This window comes from Macaca thibetana, chromosome 18, assembly GCF_024542745.1.
Source record: "Macaca thibetana thibetana isolate TM-01 chromosome 18, ASM2454274v1, whole genome shotgun sequence".
Taxonomy (NCBI): Eukaryota; Metazoa; Chordata; class Mammalia; order Primates; family Cercopithecidae; genus Macaca; species Macaca thibetana.
This window is the reverse complement of record NC_065595.1, coordinates 17,226,869-17,251,493: the sequence shown is the minus strand read 5'-3', so window position 1 is coordinate 17,251,493 and position 24,625 is coordinate 17,226,869. Positions and strand designations below refer to the sequence as shown.

General features: G+C 40.2%; 1 protein-coding gene across 1 annotated transcript in view; it reads left to right on the top strand.

Moving 5' to 3' along the window:
- The window catches only part of PHLPP1 (PH domain and leucine rich repeat protein phosphatase 1), a 267,876-nt gene that overhangs the window by 145,170 nt on the left and 98,081 nt on the right, over positions 1 to 24,625 (top strand). Inside the window, exon 4 of the mRNA XM_050767517.1 lies at positions 4,310 to 4,476. Coding sequence (XP_050623474.1) covers positions 4,310 to 4,476 — 167 coding nt within the window. The remainder of the gene's footprint in view (positions 1 to 4,309; positions 4,477 to 24,625) is intronic.

Genomic DNA, 24,625 nt, shown 5'->3' with positions numbered 1-24,625 from the left:
CTATGGCATTTTATGTCAGGGACTTGAGCATCTGTGGATTTTGGTACCTGCTGGGGTCCAGGAACCAATCCCCAGTGAATATGGAGCATTGACCATACATTGGTGATCACCTCACACTTCTCAGAACCTTTCCACACATCCCATTTCACTCACCTTAAAAGCCAGAGTCCTCACAAGGCCTGAAGGTCCCACAGGGTCTGCTGCTTGCCCCATATCCCCTGCCCATTTACCTTCTGACCTCGTTGCCTTATAATCAGTGTTCTCAGGTCTCTCGGACATGCCAAGTATGCTCCTTTTACAAATTTTTTGTATTATTATTATTTTTTAAATTTGAGACTGGATCTGGCTTTATTGCCCAGGCTGGAGTGCCGTGGTATGATCAAAGCTCACTGCAACCTCGACCTTCTGGGCTTAAGTGATCCTTCCACCTCAGCCTCCCAAGTGGCTGGGACTATAAGCATGCACCACCACGCCCAGCTAATTAAAAATTTTTTTTCTTAGTAGAGATGATGGTCTCACTCTGTTGCCCAAGCTGGTCTTAAACTTCTGGGCTCAAACAGTCCTCCCACCCCAGCCTCCCAAAGTGCTGGGATTACAGGCGTGAGCCACCATACCTGGCTAAGGCATGCTTTTCTAAGGGCTCTAACTCTGGGTACTTCCTCTGCCTGGCAGCATCTTCTTCCAGATAAATCCTATCAGCCACCTTTTCCTGTTTTTCCTTGCTAAATGTCATCTTTTCAGTGGGGACCACCCTCACTAACCTATTTAAATTACAATCCACCACCTTCCTAGCAATCTTGACCCCCTTTCTCAAGCTGTTTTTTTTTTTCATTCGTAGTGCTTACCATTTTTTTTAACGTATAATTTATTTATTTGTAAAGAAAGCTTAATAGGGGAGGGATCTTCATTTTGTTTTCTGAAGTATATTAAGGGCTTACCTAGAACAGTAATTGGCACCTCTGGTAGATACTCAGTAAACATGTTGAATGAATAAAATGAAAAGTACAATGGAAAAAATAAAGAAGGGTTGTATTAGTTTCCTGTGGCTGCTGTAACATGTTAACAGACCCTCGGTGGCTTAAAACAATAGAAATTTATGATCTCATGGTATATATTGCACATATAATTATTCATCCATATAATATATGGAGGTGTGTGTGTTATGTTAAAAATTGTTTTCATAAATGGAATGTGTCATGCTGCAGTTTGCATTTGTATCAAGTCAGATTAATACATATGGTTCTAGCTCCTTCATTTTAACTGCAGCTCTAAGCAGCTGATTCTCTTTCTCTCCTGGTTTCAGAATATGTAAATCCCAGAGAAGTCCTTTGATTAACCTAACTTGGGTCCCATGCTAGCACCTCTTGGATCAGCCTGTGGCTTCAGCAGATAGGACACTCCGATTGCTCAGACCTGGAGTGCATGCCTACCCACGAATCCAGAGCATCTGGGTACTTTGTTTGCAGTTCCCCTTAGGATCATGAGTTTGAAAGAGAAAGGATTTGGGGCAGACAAAAAATACAGATTTCTACTGAGGCTTCAAGTTTGGGCTCGGACATTACATCCTCTGGGAATCCTTTTCTGACCCCTGGGATTCTGTTCGGTGTCCTTGCACTTCCTATTCTTGTAGCAGTTATCATGTAGTATCTTAATTACCCTGTCCTCTTGATGTGTACTCATTCAGGGCAGAGACTGTGTCTGTCTTGTTTTCCTGTTGTATCTCAGGAAATAAAAGGCCTGCCATACACCATTAAGTAGATGTTCAACACATATTTTTGAATGAATGATTCCACTAACTAGCAGAGCTTTCAACCTCACTTTCTATAAACAGGTTCCCATCCACTTCCTATGAATGCCATAGGAATCCTGTGTGGCGTGGTGCTTTTGCACCTACTTTCAGACCCATTAACATTCTATCTCTTTTTACATCTTTCTTTGTATGAGTGGTTTGGCCCTGCTTGGCATTTTCTTTTTCTTATTTAATGGTGAAAATTCACAGAAAGATAAAATAGGTAAAATGCAAACTCAGACTTTCTTGGTAAAGTCTTTAGAGATAAGTCCTGCCCAACTTTTCTCACCCCAGTATACCTTTAGCTTTCATGTGTGCACAGTAATTTCTCCTAACCTCAAATATTCCATCAGCAGAACTGTTTATTTTTTTGAGACAGAGTCTCTCTCTGTCGCCCAGGCTGGAGTGCGATGGCATGATCTCGGCTCACTGCAACCTCCACCTTCTGGGTTCAAGCGATTCTGCTGCCTCAGCCTCCCGAGTAGCTGAGATTACAGGCGTCCACCACCACGCCCAGCTAATTTTTGTATTTTTAGTAGAAACGGGGTTTCACCACGTTGGCCAGGCTGATCTCCAACTTCTGACCTCAAATGATCCACCTGCCTTGGCCTCCCAAAGTGCTAGGATTACAGATGTGAGCCACCGTGCCCAACCTAGCAGAACATATGCCAGATTTACTTCTGGATACTTTTAGCAGCAGGGGAGTATGGATTTTAGTGGATATAAAATGTGAATGAAGCTGTGTATGGTGGCTCATGCCTGTAATCCAGCACTTTGGGAGGCTGATGTGAGAGGATCAACCTAGCCCAGTAGTTTGAGACTATCCTGGGCAATATGGCAAGACCCTGCCCCTACTTTATTATTTAAAAAAAAATTTTTTTTAATGAAAAATAAAATATGAATGATTTGATTTGGAAATGGTAGTGTTAGTAGTAGTACTAGCAATAGTAATAGCAGTTAACATTTACTGAGTGCTTTTTCTGTGCCAGGCATGTAGAAGTAGGTACCATCTTTATATCTGTATACAGATGAGAAAACCGGATCTTACATCAGTGATCTATTCACGTTATCTCAGCTCCTGAGTGGTGGCGCTGGGCTGTGAATCTGGACACTGAACTCAGAACCATACATCTAAGGACTATGTTCTACTGCCTTGTGTAATTAGGAACAGAAACCTGGGGTTTGGAAAAAGAAAAAGACACCAGATTGATCACAGATAAGCAGTGAAATTTCTGCCCTAAAGCTTCGGTAAAGATAAATAGGGAGAATTAACCAAAGTTTTAGAACTATATTCCCATTGCCTCTGTGAGGAGAGAAAACCAAGATGTGTGAAGGTGAGGCTAAAGCCACGCGCTGTAGCATAAATCGGCACTGTGTTACCTACAATATTGGGAAGAACATTTGAGAAATGCAGGGTGGTCAGTGAGTTTTCTGCTTCCCACATGAAAGTTGGTCTTTCTTTAGCCCTGAGATCCTGGCCGTGGGAGGAGTCATTTAACCAGGAAGGCATTGAACATCTGGATAAATACTTAGACATAAAATAAGTTTTACATCAAATACTTACATGAAGCAAAGCACAATGAATCTATAAGCATTTCACTGAAACTGTGAAGTGAGGCAGCCTGGAAAGTTTGTAGCAGACAGGCAATAGAATCTGATTCTACTATACCATGAATTGAAGATGTGTACAAGGTCAATGATACTCTTTTTCTTTATTTGTGCTATTTTTAAATCAGTATGTACAATGACTTTCATATGTTCAGTTTAGATCTTAGTATCTGTCTCTTGACCGTGTATTTACTCGATAGCTCTGAATTCTCTTTCTGTGGGAGAGAATTATTCCTTATGTTTTCAGGAATAAAACTCCTACATTGGAGGAGTTTACTGATATCAATAAACCCAGTGGAGTAATCTGTGTTCTTTCCAGCCTGTCTCCTATGCTAGGTTACTGTACATACCCTCCAGGCAGGGACATTTTCATGCTTTTATAAAGTATTTGGCTCGAATACTGAGTACAGACAAACATCACTTAATGACAGGAATATATCCTGAGAAATGTGTTGTTAGGCAATTTCTTCATGGTGCAAACATCAGCGTGTACTTACACAAACCTAGATGGTGTAGCCAACTACACACTTAGGCTGTTGCTCCTAGGTTACAAACCTGTGTAGCATGTTACTGTACCGAATCTGTGGGCAGTTGTAACAAAATGGTAAGTATTTGTGTATCTAAACATAGAAAAGGCAGTGTGTTGTGCTGTGACATTATGATGGCTGCCATATCACTAGGTGATAGGAATTTTTCGGCTTTATAATCTTGTGGGACTGCTGTATATGATATGTTATTGACTGAAAGGTTGGTATGTGGCATGTGACTGAATACTGTGTTGGTTTATATTTGGACTAACAGTGCTACTTTCATAGAATACCTGTTCCAAATTGGTATTATCTCATTTCTATCCATAGAAAGTAGTTATAGGATAAGTGGATGGTATTAAAATTAAGTTTTATCCCTCTTTAGGTTGCATCCCAGCGCATTAGCTCAGTGGACCTCTCATGTTGTAGCCTGGAACATCTGCCTGCCAACCTCTTCTACAGCCAAGACCTCACTCATCTCAATTTAAAACAAAACTTCCTAAGGCAAAACCCTAGCCTTCCAGCTGCCAGGGGGCTTAATGAACTGCAAAGGTAAGCCTGCAGAAATGGGTGGATCATGAGGAAGGGGTGGGGGCAGAATGAACTTCTGCTTGTTATCTCTTGAATATTCTCACTAAAAAAACTAGTGTATAAACTTTCTCTTTCGGAAAACAGAGTAATAGGACTTTGTTTATTAGTGAGGACATTACCAATTCTCAATCTGAGATTTTTTTAAGGTTCATGCTTTTGAAACTAATGATTTATGATATTTATTAATTGGATAGAGTTGTGTAAGAACAATTCTCCTTTAACAACTTTTATTCCTATCTAAAAGTGCATCTGCAAACAATAACATTTGGTGTGTTACTTCTGAACTTCAGGTGTTTGTTCAGATTAAATTGTTTCTTTTGAAATTTATGAGAGGTCAGTTTTTCCCGTGAAAAGACATTTCCTTAGAAATTTAAGAACCAGCGTTTAAATCCATTTATATCATGTCTTCTGGGTGATTAATATGTAGGTTTCAAGAGTCACATGTTAAACAGAACCTGCTCCTTTATTTATTTATTTTTTTATTTTGTTGAGACAGAGTCTTGCTCTGTCTCTCAGGCTGGAGTGCAGTGGCGTGATCCCGGCTCATTGCAGCCTCCTCCTGGGCCCAAGTGATTCACCTGCCTCAGCCTCCAGAGTAGCTGGGATTACAGGTGCCCACGCCCTCTTAATTTTTGTATTTTTAGTAGAGACAGGGTTTCACCATGTTGGTCAGGCTGGTCTTGAACTCTTGACCTCAAGTGATCTGCCCTTCTTGGGCTCCCAAAGTGCTGTGATTACAGGCGTGAGCCACCATGCCTGGCCTAGAATGTGCTCATTTGTAACTAGAAAAGAGAGACTTGACTTGCCTGTCTCCAAAACAGATTTAAGAATTTACCACATTCATTTCCTTTCCTCTTTGGAGCAGTGATCAGTCTTCATTCTGTGGTAAATTAAACCTTTGATACTTATATATTTGTCGCAAATATGTAGACTGTGTAACTGCGAAGAATATAACTTTTAAATAAATAATTGCTAGTTCATTTGTTTTTACATGACTGATATCAGGAATTAAAAAATATGATAACTATTGTGATTCTGTTTATGGTTTTTAACATCCAGAAAAAATAATCCAATACTTGCTTATAAAGTTTGTGGATGTAATTGGGAAATGGAAGAGTATTTTAGTTGTCTTTTTAGGTAATTGTGAATATCCTTCCTTGATACTATACCAAAACTTGACAAGTGGTCATTTCTTAAATGTTAGTTCTAATATGGAATCTAAATCTCTATTCGTGAGCTTTTTGAATTCTTTAACAGTAAGATCCATTGATCTGACTTGCAGTTTGATTTGACTCTTTACCCATGCATCACTTTGTTGCATTAAGTGTTGGTCATTTGGAGAGTACTGCTTCGTTGTGTAACACAGATACTCCAAATGTTAATATATTTTATTATGGAATTTTAAGAATTCACATTTGTTAATATCACCACTGATTTATTTTTTGTTGTTGTTTATTTATTTATTTTTTTGAGATGAAGTCTTACTCTGTCGCCCAGGCGGGAGTGCAGTGGTGCGATCTTGGCTCACTGCAACCTCTGCCTCCTGGGTTCTAGCGATTTTCCCGCCTCAACCTCTGGAGTAGCTGGGATTACAGGCATGCCCCCAACACCTGGCTAATTTTTTGTATTTTTAGTAGCGATATGGTTTCTCCATGTTGGCCAGGCTGGTCTCGAACTCCTGACCTGAAGTGATCTGCCCACCTTGGCCTCCCAAAGTGCTGGGATTACAGGCGTGAGCCACCATGCCCGGCCAATATCACCACTGATTTATCAGTAAAGTCTTTTAAGTATTGGGATGTTGTTAAGCTTACTGTGGAAACGAGTTTCCACAATTTTAATTTTTAATTAGAAATGTGAAGGCCGTTATTGGCAGCACATGCCATCAGTTGTTTTCCAGTAAGCTGCCTTCTCACTTCATTTTTGAGAAAATGTCTGGCAAATACCCAAGTATGAATAATAATCATTTGTCAGTTGTTCTTTCAAGTAAAGATGGGATTCTCTGTAAACAGTGACTGGTTTGGCCCACAACTCACATCATCAGATAAGTGTTTTCCTTGAGATAACTATCATACTTCAGTGTGTACCAGAAGTGTTTTTTTTGTGTACCTCCTATTTTATCACCCAGAAAATTAAAAAGACATATACTCAGGGGTTGAGGTGTAATAAGAAATGACTTTCCTGTGTCATCAAGGACATTCTTAAGTAAAACTGGCATTACAATTTTTTTAAAGAATATTTTTACTGTGGTTGCCTGGAAGAAAAGAATAGAGAAGAATATAATGACAACTTGGACAGTTTGGTGCTGCAGTGAATTAATTACATAGGCAGTCAAGACTCTAATAAGGATATTTTGCTCCAGCAATTCCTGATTGTCCCCTGTAGCTGACGTATACTATGAAAGTTACCACTGTGGTATTCTTTTTTTTTTTTTTTTAATTGAAAGCAAGTTTATTAAGAAAGTAAAGGAATAAAGAATGGCTTACTCCATAGGCAAAGCAGACCTAAGGGCTGCTGGTTGGCTACTTTCATGGTTCTTTCTTTCTTTTTCTTTTCTTTTCTTTTTTTTTTTTGAGACATTGTTTTGCTGTCACTCAGGCTGGAGTGCAGTGGCAGCTCACTGCAGCCTTTGCCTCCCGGGCTCAAGTGATCCTCCTGCCTCAGCCTCCCAAATAGCTGGGATTACAGGCAGGTACCACCATCATGCACAGCTAGAATTTATATTTTTAGTAGAGACGGAGTTTCACCATCTTGCCAGGCTGGTTTTGAACTCTTGAACTCAAGTGATCCGCCCACCTTGGCCTCCCAAAGTGCCTGGCCTATGGTTGTTTCTTGATTGCATGCTGAACCAAGGGGTAGATTATTTATGAGTTTTCTGGGAAAGGGGTAGCCAAGTCCCAGAACTAAGGGTCCCTCCCCTTTTTAGACTATATAGGGTAACTTTCTGATATTGCCATGGGATTTGTAAACTGTCATGGTGCTGGTGGGAGTGTCTTTTAGCATGCTAATGCATTATAATCAGCATACAATGAGCAGTGAGGACAGCCAGAGGTCACTTTCATCACCATTTTGGTTTTGGTGACTTTTGGCCAGCTTCTTTACTGCATCCTGTTTTATCAGCAAGATCTTTGTGACCTGTATCTTGTGCTGACCTCCTATTTCATGTGTAAGTAAGAATGCCTAACCTCCTGGGAATGCAGCAGCCCAGTAGGGGTAAGCCTTATTTTACCCAGCCCCTGTTCAAGATGGAGTCACTCAGGTTTGAATGCCTCTGACATATTTCCCCCTTCTGTTTTATTTTTTTAATTTTTAAAAATTTGTTTATGTATTGTTTTTTTTTTTTGAGACAGAGTCTCGCTCCTGTTGTCCAGACTGGAGTGCAGTGGTGCAGTCTCAGCTCACTGCAACCTCCACCTCCCGGCTTCAAGCAGTTCTCCTGTCTCAGCCTCCTGAGTAGCAGGGACTACAGGCGCCCGCCACCACTTCCAGCTAATTTTTGTATTTTTAGTAGAGGTGGGGGTTTCACCATGTTGGCCAGGCTGGTCTCGAACTCCTGACCTCAGGTAGTCTGCCCATGTCGGCCTCCCAAAGTGCTGGGATTACAGACGTGAGCTACTGCACCCGGCTGCCCCTCCCTTTTATAAGGAGATCTTTAATCCTAAGGGTTGTAGAGGAATGAAGATCCATCTTCTGTAACTTCTTCAGGCTGAATAGGGACAATGATATTCCTGCCTAACTATGAGGGCCTCTTGTATTCAAGGTAGAGAGGAGGTCAGTCACAAAGCATTGGTCTGGCGAGGGCCATTGATAACTGTGAGTTCCAACAAGAAGTGCTATCTGGAAGAATAGTAAGTGTTCAATTTAAGAAAACATTCAGTAAGCTTATCTGCATTCCTACACAAAGAGTACAACAGTAATATATTCTACAACAGTAAAAAAAAAAAAGATAAGTAAAATTATCCCAAGTAAACTAAATAAGAAGTCTTTCTATTAACTAGGCAGTTGTAGAACCAAGCTGATACGGGGTCCCTAGCTGATTCCAGTACATGCCCAGAATTAGAATACTGATCAAGATTTTTATATTACCCATCCCTTTTGTTTCTTCTGAGCAGCAGCAGAGATCACTGGTTGGTTCATGGGAATAAGTAGGATTAGTCTAAATTGCAGGAAAAAACCCTCAAAAACAACTGAGACTAGAATCTAATAACAGGTAGACCACAGTTCTTGAAACATAATTTTTCTCTCTTCAGTCTCCCATTTTCACTAAAGACAAATGATAGGACTGATTTGTTTGCAAAATACTTAAGCTTAGGTTTTATATGTTCTATGTATTGTTATTAATTTTGGACTGGCTGGATGCAATGGCTCAGTCCTATAATCCCACTTGGGAAGCTGAGGCAGGAAGATGGCTTGAGACCAGGAGTTTGAAACCAGCCTGTCAATGTCATGAGACCCCCATCTCTATGAAAGAAAAATTTAAAAATTAGCTGGGTATAGTAGCACATGCTTGTAGTCTCAGCTACTTGGGAGGCTGAGGCATGAGGATTGCTTGAGGACAGTAGTTTGAGGCTGCAGCAAGCCATGATTATGCTACTGCACTCCAGCCTAGGCAACAGAGGGAGAACCTATTTCAAAACTAAAATAAAATTAAAATAAAATAAAATAAAATAAAATAGTTGTACTGGCACTACAACAGTGAAGTTAATATACTTTTTTTTTTTATTTCACTGAAAGGTTATAATCATTATTATCATTTTGTTTGTTTCTGGAGCTACCCATCATGAACTATCATCAATCAGTGTGTTCTGAGGTTTGAAATTATTGGGAAATATTTCTGCATATTTCACAGAAGTGTAGACTTTTGTACTTCTATTATAGAACATCAGTGACTTTCTATCATACTGGCAAATCTTGATGTCTTAGAACAGAATGGGGCATTAGAATTATCCATACTATTAACCTAAATGCCCATCAGTGAGAGACTGGATAAAGAAATGTGATACACCATGGAATACTATGCAGCCATAAAAAATGAAATTATGTCCTTTTCAGGGACACGGATGGAGCTGGAGGCTGTTATTCTTAGCAAACTAATGCAGGAACAGAAAACCATATACTGCATGTTCTTACTTATAAGTGGGTGTCAAGTGATATGGACACATAGAGGGGAACAGCACACAGTGGGGCCTCTTGGAGGTTGGAGGGCAGGAAGAAGGAGAGGATTAAGAAAAATAACAGATACTAGGCATAGTACCTGGGTGATGAAATATATGTACAACAAACCCTCATGATGCACATTCACCTGTGTAACAAACCTGCTCATGTAGCCTTGAACTTAAAATAAAAGTTAAAAAAAAAAAAAAATCATCCAACCTAATGCTCTCTTTTAAAGATGGGGTCTATGGGGATGTTAACTGCCAAATTCGGTTTAACGGTTACCTTTTAGGGAGACGGGGATAGGATTAGTGAATGGTTTGAACAAGGTTCCAACTATATCTGTAATGTTTATTTCTTTAAAAAGAAAAATGAGAGACCAAAAGGTTTTTTGTTTGTTTGTTTTGTTTTGTTTTTGTTTTGGAGACAGAGCCTCACTCTGTTGCCTGGCTGGAGTGCAATGGTGCGATCTTGACTCACTGCAACCTCCGCCCCCCAGGTTCATTCAAGTGATTCTCCTGCCTCAGCCTCCTCAGTAGCTGGGACTACAGGCACCTGCCACCATGCCTGGCTAATTTTTGTAGTTTTAGTAGAGACAGGGTTTCGCCATGTTGGCCAGGCTGGTCTCAAACTCCTGACCTCAAGTAATCCACCCATCTTGGCCTCCCAAAGTGCTGGGATTACAGGCATGAGCCACCACGCCTGGCCCAAAAGGTTAATATTTGAAAACGCTGTATAGTTAATACCTGGATGAATGTTACAGTTTTCTGCATTTTTTATTTGAATATTTCATAATAATCCAAACATTTTAAACCTAAACAAAAAGAAAATTAAAATGCTTCTTTTTACATAGAAGAATGTGATGCTCCCAAAGAGCCAGTATTTGTGGAATAAATATCCAGGTGGAAGGATATTTTGGGCATGACCCACTTCAGGAGGATTCAGGTTCTGTCTTGCCATTTAGTTCTTACAGAGTCATTGACTTGATCCCCCATGTCTGTTGATTCTGTGTGATATCTTTTGAGCTCATCCTGTTTTCTCCTCTCCTCCCATCCCTCTACTGCACACACCCTCTCTCCCCAGCTGTTATAGTGAAAGTACTTCTCAGCCCCCACCTGGTCTGTTGTGCTTCCTGTGAGAGCTGATTGCCTTGTTGTCATTTTCCCTCTGCAGGTTAGCCCTATTTTTGTTTCCCGCTATTTTTTACATTTCTTGGTTTTGTTTTATTTTGTATTTTTAAAAATTTAAGCCTTTTCCTTCATCAAAGTAACACCCTATATAGATTTTTAAAGGTATTAATAAGCAGTGAAGTTTACAATAAGAAGTAGGTGCCTAAAGTTCCAGCCCATCCCTATATCCAAGTCCTGCTGCTTGGACAACCCTTTTGAATCTTTTGGCTCTTTCTGCTGTTTTCCTTTCTCTTTCTAAATATTATGCATATACTGCTATGTTTTGATTTTTCATTATTGGACATTATATGTTGACCCATTACTAAGGAAGATCAGGATTTCATTCGTTTACATTGTCTCACACTCCCTCTATCCCACACCACATGTACTAACTTCTCTTTCCCCTATCCTCTCAATATATAGGTATTAATTTTTGGTTAAGTCAGTACTCACTATTTACGTTATTATGAGCCTGGAACTTATTCAAGCTAAGGGATTTAATTGCAGTGATTATATTTCCTTTCTTGTGCTGGCTTGATAGCAGCCTCACTTTATCACTTGTATACTTTTCTTTTTCCCTAGTATTTGTAAGCTTTCTGACGGAATTCTTATATTCCTCTCAGCACCTTTTTCTTGGAGACTTTTTTCTTCCTGAAGCCAGGGTAGGTGCTTATTCTTCTGGCCTGCTACACAGCAAAGACAGTGTGTGGACCTTTTCCTTAGGGGGTGTCAGTTTACTAGAGAAACCCTTTGGTATTCTGCCAGGGCAATGCATGCCAAGATTCAGGGTAGTGAGTGCAAAAGAGAGGAGGAATCTCAAGGTTTAGTATGTGGATTTTAATTTAACTTCCCTGTTTTCAGAACAGTGTTTTCTGTTATGCTTGGTAACTTCTTTTCTTTTCAATTTATGAGAAATATTTCGACACTTAAGTAATTACAAAGAATTAAACAATACTATAGATTATACCATCGTCCTTTGACAATCATGTCTTATTTTAACTTCCATAAGCCAGTTTCTGTAGCATTGCATGCATACCAAATTGATAAAGGATAACTTCAGACTATTTTAGATAAAAGTTGGATCTTGCCTGTAATCCTAGCACTTTGGGAGGCTAAGGTGGGTGGATGATTTGAGGTCATGTTGGCCAGCGTGGCCAACATGGTGAAACCTGTCTCTACTAAAAATACAAAAAAATAGCTAGGCGTCATGGCGCACACCTGTAATCCCAGCTCCTTGGGAGCCTAAGGCAGGAGAATTGCTTGAACCTGGGAGGCAGAGGTTGCAGTAAGCCGAAATGGTGCCACTGCACTCTCCAGCCTGAGCGACAGAGCGAGACTCTGTCTCAGAAAAAAAAAAAAAAAAAAAAAAAAGTGTATCTTAAAATTGTATATGTAAACATTAACATTAAATGTACACATTTAGTTAATACTTTGTTTTAATGACATTTATTTTCTCTAATTTCCTAAACCTATCATTGATCAGAAAAATAATTGTAAAGAACACAGGTCTGATAAGACAGTATCACTGAGCCTTCATGTGGTATGAAAGGAGATAAAGGAGTCTTTGATATTACCAGATGGACTTCTGGAATTATCTTTTTAGAGACCATATGTTCAGTAATCAGCATCTCAGAAAATGAGTATATTACACTGAGACTGAAATATTTTGAATATAAAAGTAAACCAAGTCACTGGACATGAGCCATCTTTCAGCTGTTGGCTTAAAATCTTAAGATGAATCATTGAGAATATTCAAGCTGTATGTATAACTAAATAAGAAATTAACTCAGTGGTTTTCATTCTCTTATTGCTCTATACTTTGACAAACTATTCTCTCTCCTCCAAATTACCTCCCTGATGCTTTGACAAACTATTCTCTCTCTTCCAAATTACCTCCCTGGGTCAAATGAAGGGCCAAAGAAAGCAGTTTCCCTGGTCATCATGCTGTGATGTAGTATGCCTGATGTCTTTGAATCAGGGACTCTGGTTCATTTTATTCCAGGGAATTAACTGTCTTCTGCTGGCATTGGGAAGAGGATTTGGGGTCTTACTCCTCCTTCCGTAACCTTTTGGAAATTTGTAGAAGTATAACAAAAATATAGAAAAGGCAGATATGTGTGTAAAACTTGATGGATTTCCACAAAGTGAACACATCCATGTAACCAGTATACATATTGAGGAAGAGAATATTACCAGCACTCCAGAAACCATCCTTGTACCCTTCTCTTTGTTACCCTAAATATCATCACTATCCTGACTTAGAACATCATGAAATAGTTTCACCTGTCTTTGTACTTGATCTAAATGGAACACACAATGTGTGTTTGAGTCCAGCTTCTTTCATTGACTTTTCTTTTAAAAAAGCAAAACAAAGCATACCAAGTGACATATTATCAGCTTGTACTTTGTACTGTGTAGTATAAGGCAGTGGTTTTGATTTGTTTAAGGTAGAGAATTTTAAAATTTTACACTGCAATAAAAGATTTCTGTTTTGTTCTTTCTGTTGCTTTAAGCATGGGGAAGGTAGGCCTAGGGGACTTGCTGTGTGGCATTGGAGTAACTGGTAAAGCTGCTGTTGTATTGTTCTTTGGAAAAAACTAGGCTTTAAACCAGTTTCTCTTTCTTTTTATTTTGAGACAGAGTCTCGCTCTGTCGCCCAGGCTGGAGTGCACTGGCACAATCTCGGCTCGGCTTACTGCAACCTCTGCCTCCCAGGTTCAAGCGATTCTTTTGCCTCAGCCTCCTGAGTAGCTGGGACTACAGGCACACGCCAACACGCCCGGCTAATTTTTGTATTTTTGGTAGAGACGGGGGGGTGGGTCTCACCATATTGGTCAGGCTGGTCTCGAACTTCTGACCTTGTGATCTGCCAGCCTTGGCCTCCCAAAGCGCTGGGATTACAGATGTGAGCCACTGCGCCCAGCCACCAGTTTCTCTTTCATTACACACTACTATGAGGTGTTTGTCTCCCACTTCCATTGTCCAAGAAAGATTTTTATTGCTACGATTCCAGAGTAATAGGCTGATAAGTACACACATGCACATATACTCCCCTCATACATACATATATTTAATACTAGGAGTTAAATGTATAATGTGTATTTAAGAAAGTCATGTTAGTACTGCAGAAAGCATTAATGTGGTTTTTAAATGTCCAGTCACCTAGTGTGGTGGCTTCGAAATACACCATATATTTAGTTGCTTATTTTTATTTGTGTGTTTAGGAATTTGTGGTAATCTCTAATGTATGTTTCACAGGGGACATTTTAATTGCCAAAGGGCAATTTATTTTTATGTTTTTACCTAAGTTTCAAGAAATTAAGTTTTAGGTTACAGTGTTAGGGCAAATAGCCAGGGAGAAACTTAAAGTACAATGTGATTATAACAGGTAGGAGTTCTGAGGCATTTTATCTTAAGCACATATCCCCTCAATTTTTCTTTCTACTACAAATTTTCATCTTTAACAAATGAGCTATTTTCACAGAACATTTAAATTGGTATTTGCACCAACATTCTAAATCTGGAAAGATGGCATGCTGATGTACACACACAGGTCAGCAGTTTCAGAGGAAAAACATTGTTCTTGGAACGAGTGCTGTTTGTTTTTCCTTTATTGGCATTGGAACTCTTCAAGTTAGTTTTCAAAATATAGAGGAGAGGCAAACTTCAGGGTAATTTTTGGTGGTTTTGATGGTTTCTTTCCTGATTATATGTGTCACTAATAACTATAATACATTGTTTAATTCTTTTATTCATAGATAGTACTTCATTTATGTTAACTATATCTCTAGATGACTCAGATAGTCTTAATACTAAGATTATGGTTATTTGCAATAGGGAATGATTTTTTATAAAATATGGTAAGTTTCTTTGTAGAGTCAGTGAAGAAGACAACTTTTTGCTGATTTAAATTCAAGGGATATAATTTTTTCCCCCTTCTCTTAATTTCATGTTTTTAATATGATAGCAAAGCTGTATGAACTTATTCACACTAAATTATAATGGTGTTTGAACATTTTACTGCCCTGTTAAATTTAAATTTAGCTCTGTTTTTTTGTTTGTTTGTTTGTTCGTTTTGTTTTGTTTTGTTTTGTTTTGTTTTGTTTTTGAGACGGAGTTTCACTCTTGTCGCCCAGGCTGGAATACAATGGTACAATCTCGGCTCACTGCAACCTCCGCCTCCTGGGTTCAAGCAGTTCTCCTGCCTCAGCCTCCTGAGTAGCTGGGATTACAAGTGTGCACTACCACACCCAGGCTAATTTTTGTATTATTAGTAAAGATGGAGTTTCACCATGTTGGCCAGTCTGGTCTCCAACTCCTGACCTCAGGTGATCTGTCTGCCTCAGCCTCCCAAAGTGCTGGGATTACAGGCATGAGCCACCACGCCTGACCAAATTTAGCTCTTATAAATTTTTTCTTTCTTTTTTTTTTTTACAGTCTTGGTCTGACCTCCCCCAGGATGGAGTACAATGGTGTGATCTTGGCTCACTGCAGCCTCCGTCTCCCAGGCTTAGGCGATTCTCCTGCCTCAGCCTCCTAAGTAGCTGGGATTACAGGCATGTGCCACCATGCCTGGCAAATTTTTGTATTTTTAGTACAGACGGGGTTTCACGATGTTGGCCAGGTTGGTCTTGAACCCCTCACCTCAGGTGATCTGCCTGCCTTGGCCTCCCAAAGGGCTGGGATCATAGGCATGAGCCACTGCATCTGGCCTAGCTCTTATAACTGTGCCATTTATTTATCATTTATTAAAGATTTATAGGGAGGATCATTGAAGGACCTAGAGTTTGTAAATATAGAGGAGGCAAAACTTTACCTGTGCCCTCTAAAAGCCTCCACCTGGGTCTGAGAACTAAATGGACATAAGGCATTAGCTGGAGAAAAGTGTACAGATTTTTACATGTACATCGGAACCCCCATGGGAAAATGAAGACCTAAAGAAGTGGCAAAATCTTAAGTGCTTATATACTAGGTTGAACACAGAGGAAATTGTGGAAAAGTAAGTAAAATATATGGGGAGACCAAAGAAAGATGAGTTATTTTAACAAATGTTGTTTGTGCAGAATTGTCTTAGCCTCCATTCCCTGTCTCTTTTGTTGTTGTTGTTGTTGAGACGGAGTCTCGCTCTGTTGCCCAGGCTGGTGTGCAGTGGCGCAATCTCGGCTCACTGCAAGCTCCGCCTCCCGGGTTCACGCCATTCTGCCTCCGAGTAGCTGGGACTACAGGCGCGCACCACTACGCCCGCCTAATTTTTTGTATTTTTAGTAGAGACGGGGTTTCACCGTGTTAGCCAGGATGGTCTCGATCTCTTGACCTCGTGATCCGCCCGCGTCGGCCTCCCAAAGTGCTGGGATTACAGGCGTGAGCCACCGCGCCCGGCCATTCCTTGTCTCTTGTGGTCAGAATGTTGCTTTCCTCCTGCTACGTAGAGGGCATCTTTCACAAGGGAGTTTTGTTTCTTGATTTCAAGAAGGGGAGGTCAGAGGCCAGGTGCAGTGGCTCACGCCTATAATCTCGGCTTGGGAGGCCGAGCTGGGTGAATCACTTGAGGCCAGGAGTTTGAAACCAACCTGGCCAACATGGTGAAACCTTGTCTCAACTAAAACTATAAAAATTAGCCAGTGTGGTGGTGGGCACCTGTTATCCGAGCTACTCCAGAGGCTGAGGCAGAAGAATCACTTGAACCTGGGAGGTGGAGGTTGCAGTGAGTGGAGATCGCGCCACTGCACTCCAGCCTGGGGGACAGAGCGAGACTCAGTCTCAAAAAAAAAAAAAAAAATTAGGTGGGGCGCGGTGGCTCACGCCTATAATCCCAGCACTTTGGGAGGCTGAGGTGAGTGCATTATTTGAGGTCAGGAGTTCAGGACCAACCTGGCCAACATGGTGAAATCCCGCCACTACTAAAAATACAAAAATTAGCCAGGCGTGGTGGCAGGCGCCTGTAGTCCCAGCTACTCAGGAGGCTGAGGCAGGAGAATCACTTGAATCCGGAAGGTGGAGGTTGCAGTGAGCTGAGACTGAGCCACTGTATTCCAGCCTGGGCAACAGAGCAAAACTCTGCCTCAAAGAGAGAGAGAGAAAAAAAAAAGGGAAGAAAAGGGGAGGTCAGAGCACTCCTTTTTACACCTGCTGTTTTTCAAGTGCGTTTGGCTCAATATAATCCATATGCCAAAGTGGTATATTTTGGGGTATCGTATTCTGCACTCCTTCCTAAGGCTTGATAGATCAGAGAGTTCTTTTATGGTGATACCCTGCCATGTTTAGAAAAAGGAATAGGAGAATGAAGTCAAAAGCAAAGTTTGATAGTAATAATTGTGTGTGTGTGTGTGTGTGTGTGTGTGTGTGTGTGTGTTTCCAGTAATTTCGTCTGTGGTACTTGGAAAGTTTGTCACTTAAGTTCAACTAAAATGTCTTTATCTTAGACTATTTTAATTACTAATTATTTCTACCAACCAGTTTAAGAGAGAAGCCTCTGTTCTAGTAAGTACTTGCCAAATTGGTGATAATTAAAATACACTTAAATTGTTTAATTCTATGTGTGGAAATTAGAAAAAATATAAAATAACTACTTCATAAATAGAAATATAATGTTTCAATTCTTTTTTTATGGTTGGTGGTTATTGCTTCCATTAATAAAGGAAGTGGATCCACATGGATCTGCTTTCTGGCTTTCGCTGTTTGTAAATAAATTGGTATAGAGAAACAAAACTAGCACAGCTAGAGGGTCCTAGCTGGTTCTAGAAATGGAGTTACTTTTATAGGGAGAGCACTATAATTTCAGTAGAAGTTGGTATTTTAAATGACTTGATAAATCATGTACAGTAACTCCTCATTTAATGTCTTATGTAATGAAACCAGTTTTACCATAGGTTAATGGACATAAACAAGAGTTAAGTTCTTAGGGCATATTTCTGGTCACAACACCACGAAACTACTAAATAAACATCAAAACACTTTTAGTATTAAACATTGCAGTAAATATGAGCTATCCATATACTTAAGAAAGATTAGTAAAGGGCCGGGCACGGTGGCTCATGCTTGTAATCCCAGCACTTTGGGAGGTCAACGCAGGCGAATCACGAGGTCACGATTTTGAGACCAGCCTGACCAACATGGTGAAAACCCGTCTCTACTAAAAATACAAAAATTAGCTGGGCGTGGTGGTGCATGCCTATAACTTGTGAGGCTAAGACAGGAGAATTGCTTGAACCCGGGAGGTGGAGTTTGTGGTGAGCCGAGATCACGCTATTGCACTCCAGCCTGAACAATCAGAGCGAAACTCTGTCTCAAAAAAAATAAAATAAAATAAATAAAAACAAGTAAGATAGACCGGTTGAGGTGACTCACGCCTATAATCCCATCACTTTGGGAGGCCGAGGCAGGCGGATTACCTGAGGTCAGGAGTTCGAGACCAGCCTGACCAACATGTTGAAACCCTATCTCTACTAAAAATACAAAAACTTAGCCTGGCATGGTTATGCGCACCTGCAATCCCAGCTATTCGGGAGACTGAGGCATGAGAATTGCCTGACCCCAGGAGACAGAGGTTGCAGTAAGCTGAGATTGTGCCACTGCACTCCAACCTGGGCGACAGAGCAAGACTCCATCTCAAAAAACAAACAAAAAGGGTAATTATTTACCCAGTTTTTCCAGTTCAAGTTGCTGGTGGCTGAAGCTTCTCCTGGCAGCTAAGAGTGCCAGACAGGAACCAGCCCTGGGTAGGACAGCATCCCGTCACAGGGTACGCGCGCGCGCACACACACACAGACACACACACACACACACTCAACTCTGTCTCTCTCTGTCTGTCACTCGCCATGTGGACACACTGGTGAACGTAATGTGCACAGCTTTGGGATGTGGGAGGAAATGAGTACCCCAAGAAAACCCACATAGACAGAGGAGGATGGGCAAACTTCACAAAGGCAGTGGTCCTCACCAGGAATTGATTTTTTTCCTCGTTAACATTATAGCTAAATGACATTGAATGAAATGACATTGTTCGAGGACCTGCTATATATCTGTAGAATTATTACTATTATTTTTTGAGACGGAGTCTCGCTCTGCCTCTCGGACTGGAATACAGTGGCGCGATCTCGGCTCACTGCAACCTCCGCCTCCCGGGTTCAAGCGATTCTCATGCCTCAGCCTCTCGAGTAGCTGGGAGTATAGGTGCGTGCCACCACTTCTGGTTAATTTTTTGTATTTTTAGTATAGATGGAGTTTCACTGTGTTAGCCAGGATGGTCTCGGTCTCCTGACCTTATGATCTGCCCACCTCGGCCTCCCAAAGTGCTGGGATTATAGGCATGAGGCATCGCATACGGCCTGTAGAATTCTTAATGTAATTTTTATCATATATGATACAAAAATAGACAAAAAAAAAAGTACCACCAGCGATTTTGTTTTCTTAACATTCTCCTTTGGATATTGAATTTTGCCATTGTGTGTTACTATTGTCCCCTGACAGTTTTATAAAATTCTGTGTAATAGTTAAGCCTGTTTTTGTAAAGATACTGTGACACATGGGAATACAGTATGGCCTTAACTTTTATCACCTTTGTTTTCTATATTTATCTTGTGTGCTCTGCTTGGCTTTGTGTTCTGAGAGGGCAGGAATCAAGTCCCCCTCAGAGGTCATTACTGTTGCTGGGTGAACATTAAATAGATACTCCATAAATGGATGCACACTTGAGTGAATGGTGGTGGACATACTTGAGTGAATGGTGGTGTAATTTTCTTTTTTCATGCAATTATATGTATTCTTTGCAAAAGGTATTTGTAGCAACTTCTTTGCAAAAGGGATTTATAGCAACTTTTTTTTTTTATTTTGTTTTTTGAGATGGAGTCTCACTCTATCCTCCCCCACAGGTTGGAGTGCAGTGGCTTGATCTCAGCTCACTGTAACCTGTGCCTCCTGAGTTCAAGTGATTCTCCTGCCTCAGCCTCCCGAGTAGCTGGGATTACAGGTGCACGCCACCACACCCGGCTAATTTTTGTATTTTTAGTAAAGACGGGGTTTCACCATGTTGGCCAGGCTGGTCCTGAACTCCTGACCTCAGATGATCTGCCTGCCTCAGCCTCTCAAAGTGCTGGGATTACAGGCGTGAGCCACTGTGCCTGGCCTGTAGCAACTTCTAGAAGGAAGTGAGACTGGTAATTTATCATTGTATTTCTCTTTGGTTGAAAGTATGATGAGAAGACAATGTGCACAGTGAGATGATTCAGAAAACCTTACATAGAAAAATGTTTGTAAGAAAGGATTTGAAGTTGGAAAAGGAGATACTAGTTTTAAAATGGACTGTATGAAATTGGACTTCTAAAAAAAATCTATGGTCTATTTCACCGTTTTCTAAACTCACTTCACATTCAGTTGCCACTCATCTTGCAAGAATGTGCCCCAACTTTTACCTTTGACCACCTGCCAAACCAGGCTCAATCTAGCGACTCCTACCCCACCCTTCAAAGTGTATTTGTAATGGCATTTTTTCCTTGAAGCTTTTAGTTACTTCTCAATTCCGTGTGATCTTTTCCTCCTCTGAATTGTTCACTTTCTTTATATTTTTGTACTTATCAATCCTTTTATAATAAACATCTAAAAATTTCTAAAATCGCCATCTACTTATAAAGTCCTTAATAAATACTTACTGAACTGAATTGTTGGTTTTCCCACCACCAAGGCTAATCAAAATAATGTGATCATAAAACTTTAGGAAGAGAACATTTAGAAATGTTTTGAGCAGTGGAACCATTTCTTGCATTTAGTATTCACGGTGACTATTTTAAGGGGACATCAGTCACTTAAAATGATGGTTGATCAACCACATTGCATTATATGGCACCTACACATCAATTTCAAGGAACTTAGGAATGTGTGATTGGGTCTTAGAAGCTGTGGTATGAATTGAGTATGTTGTCAACTGAAATAAGTAAAGATTACTTGGGTCAAGAGGGGAGTGAATTCAACGCTTGGAGGAAAGACGTGATTTGAGCTCTGATTAGATGTGAAATTTGGTTTAGCTGAAAATGGAGAGATGGAGGGGCAGGTCCTTTCATGAGAGAAAGAGGGAGTGAATGGAGTTGGTTGTGCAAGGATGTGGACATAATAGAATGAAGGTATGAAGAAATGAGCAGTGAGAAACTCCTAATTATGCATGGCATTTATCAAGTACCTTTCTTCTTAGAAAGCTCAAATTCTACATTTTTTAGTCCCCTTGGAGTAGAAAACAAATGACCTTATTTCCTATTCTGCTCTTCTGCTCTTTTGGAGATGTTGGCATTCCAGATGTAAAGTGATTAATGCTAATTACTTATCATTACCAAAAGCCTACATTTCCAGGTTTTATTGAAAGATTTTAGTTTTTGTTTTTATCCATAATTCATGAAAACTTCTTTTAATGGAAATAGTGATAATTCATTAGCATAGTGAAAAGAGTGGCATGCTAAAACATTTTTGCAGTTCATTTGATCGATTTAAACAGCAGCACTTAGAACAATTTCAGCTTATTTGAAGGCACTCTGCTATATAAAAAATGTTAAAGGCAAGCCAGCTGCAGACTGCTGAGGAAAGAGTAAAGCCTATGTAAAAGAAAAACAGCACAAATGCTGCTCATTTGTGCTAGGGTTAGAGATAACCTTGGGAAGGAATTTCCACTACCAGGGTTCCATGAGACTTGCCAAATGTTTAAGGAATTTCATGGAATGTATGGAATGTCTTTTTGTTAGTTAACTGTTCCCAGAACTGGAAGTTCCTTTCTTATACAGCTTTGCTTTTCAGATGGAATTGTGATCCTCTTGGGAAGCTTTCATTTCACAAGATTCCCATTTTCCTTCCCAAAGAATTTGATCAAAGCAGAGCTGTCAGGTGGTGCTTGGGGCTCCGTGATTGTATATAGCCTTTGGTTCTCTTCTTGCCTAATGCTGCCAATCTAATTTATGGCGATAATGGTCCATTTTCATACTCCCTCATGTAGCACATTTTGAATAGGGAGCTCAGAAACAAAATATCAGCCAGGCTGTATTAAATTACAATTTGCCCTGTTGACTTTTTGGGGTAGTTTAACATGTTCTTTAACATTTATTCCCACTTAAATAGAAGGGAGAGAGGCTGGTATCTTCAAAAGCCTTGGCTTGATTCCAATTCAGTTATTGTATTCTGTCCACTTCCATTCTTTGAGCTCTGTTGAGCTCTTTGCTGTATTCTCTGAGCTTTAACTTAACTGCAAGAGTTTAATGCCAACACTGTATTAGTAGATATTTGCTATTCTGAGTGGGAATCAACTTTACTCTGCACAGCTCCTAGTGGATAGTAATAAGTATAGAGTAGGAGGGCCAAACTGATGCTTATTTTGTTGATGGTGAAGCGTCATCGTAACTTGGCACTTGGGAACATAACTAACATCTTTGCTGATGACTTCTGAAATAATTCTTCAGAACTATTGCCAGTATGAGAATGCTGATGGAGACCAATACTCCTCTCCTCCCTCTCTCTGCTACTTCATGTCAAATAAACACATCTAACTCTGGAGCTCATTCAGACAACACATGCATGTCAGTTTTGAAAACTAAGGACTCATGAAAATTTCTGTTTTTCTTTAGTGGCTGTAATTTTGATGTCACTCACCATGCTGTAAACTAATGGAGCTTTGAATGGGAGGAGTCACATTCCTCTTGTCATTTCTCTGGAGTGGTGAGGATGATGACACCAGAGCTGGCAGGATATTTGACAGTGACATCCGTAAAAGCAGGGCACACCCATTCCTCCCTGGTGATGTTTTCTGCATGTATAATTAATAAGAAGACCTTGGGGAAAGGCTGACTTTCTAAATAGTTGTTTTTTCCCCTAATTGTAAACTTTGTCAGAATGCATATTTACATTCCACATATTGTGTGTGTGTGTGTGTGTGTGTGTGTCTAGAAGTGCAACAAAGGGGAGATGTTATCTGATACATGTGATAAATATGTGCATATTCAGATGTATTATTTCATTCAGTGCAAGGTTTTTCATAGGCAAATACCAGTGTCTTCTTGACATGCTCTGTGATTAGACTTTAAGCATTCTTTACAACCACAGGGCTTCGTTCTCCTTAATAATTTGGTCTACTTAATGTTTCCCAATTACCTTGTAGTTTTTGCTTTCCAAATCAGTGTTTCACAAAATGATTCATGAAATGCCTACGTCAGAATCACCTGTAGTGTTTATTGGTGCTATGGTTTGAATGTGTCCTCCAAAGTTAATGTGTTGGAAACTTAATCCCCCATGCAACAGTATTAAGAGGTGAGACTTTCAAGAGATGATTAGGCCATGAGGGCTCTACCCTCATGAATGTATTAATCCCCAATATCAAAGGGCCTGAGGCTGTGAGTTTGCTCTCTTGCTCTTCTGCTCTTCTGCCATGGGATGACACAGCAGGAAGGCCCTCAACAGATGCCAGCATCTTGAAATTGGACTTCCCAACTTTCAGAACTGTGAGAAATCAATTTTTTCCTTTATAAATTACCCAGTCAATGGTATTCTGGTTTTGTGTGTATGTGTTTTTTTTGTTTTCTTTTTGAGATGGAGTCTTACTCTGTCGCCTAGGCTGGAGTGCAGTGGCGTGATCTCGACTCACTGCAACCTCCGCTTCCTGGGTTCAAGCGATTCTCCTGCCTCGGCCTCCTGAGTAGCTGGGATCACAGGCGCATGCCACCATGCCTGGCTAATTGTTTGTATTTTTAGTAGAGACGGGGTTTCACCGTGTTAGCCAGGATGGTCTTGATCTCCTGACCTTGTGATCTGCCTGCCTTGACCTCCCAAAGTACTGGGATTACAGGCGTGAGCCACCGTGCCCAGCTGGTATTCTGTTACAGCAATACAAAATAGACTAAGATAACTAGAAACACAGATGCCTGTTTTTCATCCCAGACCTGAATCAGAACTTACAGTGATGGGGCCCAGGAATCTGCATTATAACAGTGCATGCTAAAGTTTGAGAAATAGCCATACCATACGATTCTTTTTAAATGGTCTGTCTTCCAGTCCCCCTCTGTCTGTTGAACTCTTACTCATTTTCCTTAGGTAAAAGTTTTCACTTTTGTAAACACTTATGGTACTTCTTCCCACCACCCCCACCACTGCCGCCAGTAAGTTTTCAGTTTTCATCTTCTGCTTTATTTTATAAGAGCTTTGTTCTCAAATTGTTTCAAGTTCCTGGAGGGTGAAAACCATGTCTAATTCACATTTGTTTACTTCCAGCACCTTTGTGCATAGTAAGAACTCAAGAAATGTTTAGTGAATAATGGTTCAACCCTAGCACCAGACTTTTATTATACCTGGGAAACTTTTGGGTGTTAGGGTCTTTTGGTTTTTTTTTCCCTTTCTATTTAGCTATCAGATATGCTTAGCCTATTTGTTATATGGTGTTTAGGCTACTGCCTAAGCACGTTTTCATGACCTAATTATTCTCACTTTTGCTTGTGTTCACTTTCTCATTTGTTTGGTAATCCAATATCCTTGATATAGATGCTATTTGGTTCTCCTTTTTATATATCTTTGTGTGACTTGAGTGGGATTTTATCCAAGTACACTTGTGAATCTTCTCTCCTTTGGTTTGAGAAGAGGAGCAGAAATAGTGATCCATTTTCTGCCTTTTAAGGAATTGTTTTGTTTTGTTCTTTTAATATTTTTATTTGTCCTCCTAGTGTGGTGGTTAATATTAAACATCTCTTGAATATCATTGGCAATTAATGGGCTTACTGTGGGCAGATACGTTGGTGAGAAAATGAAAAAAAAATGTAGTCATGGATAAATTG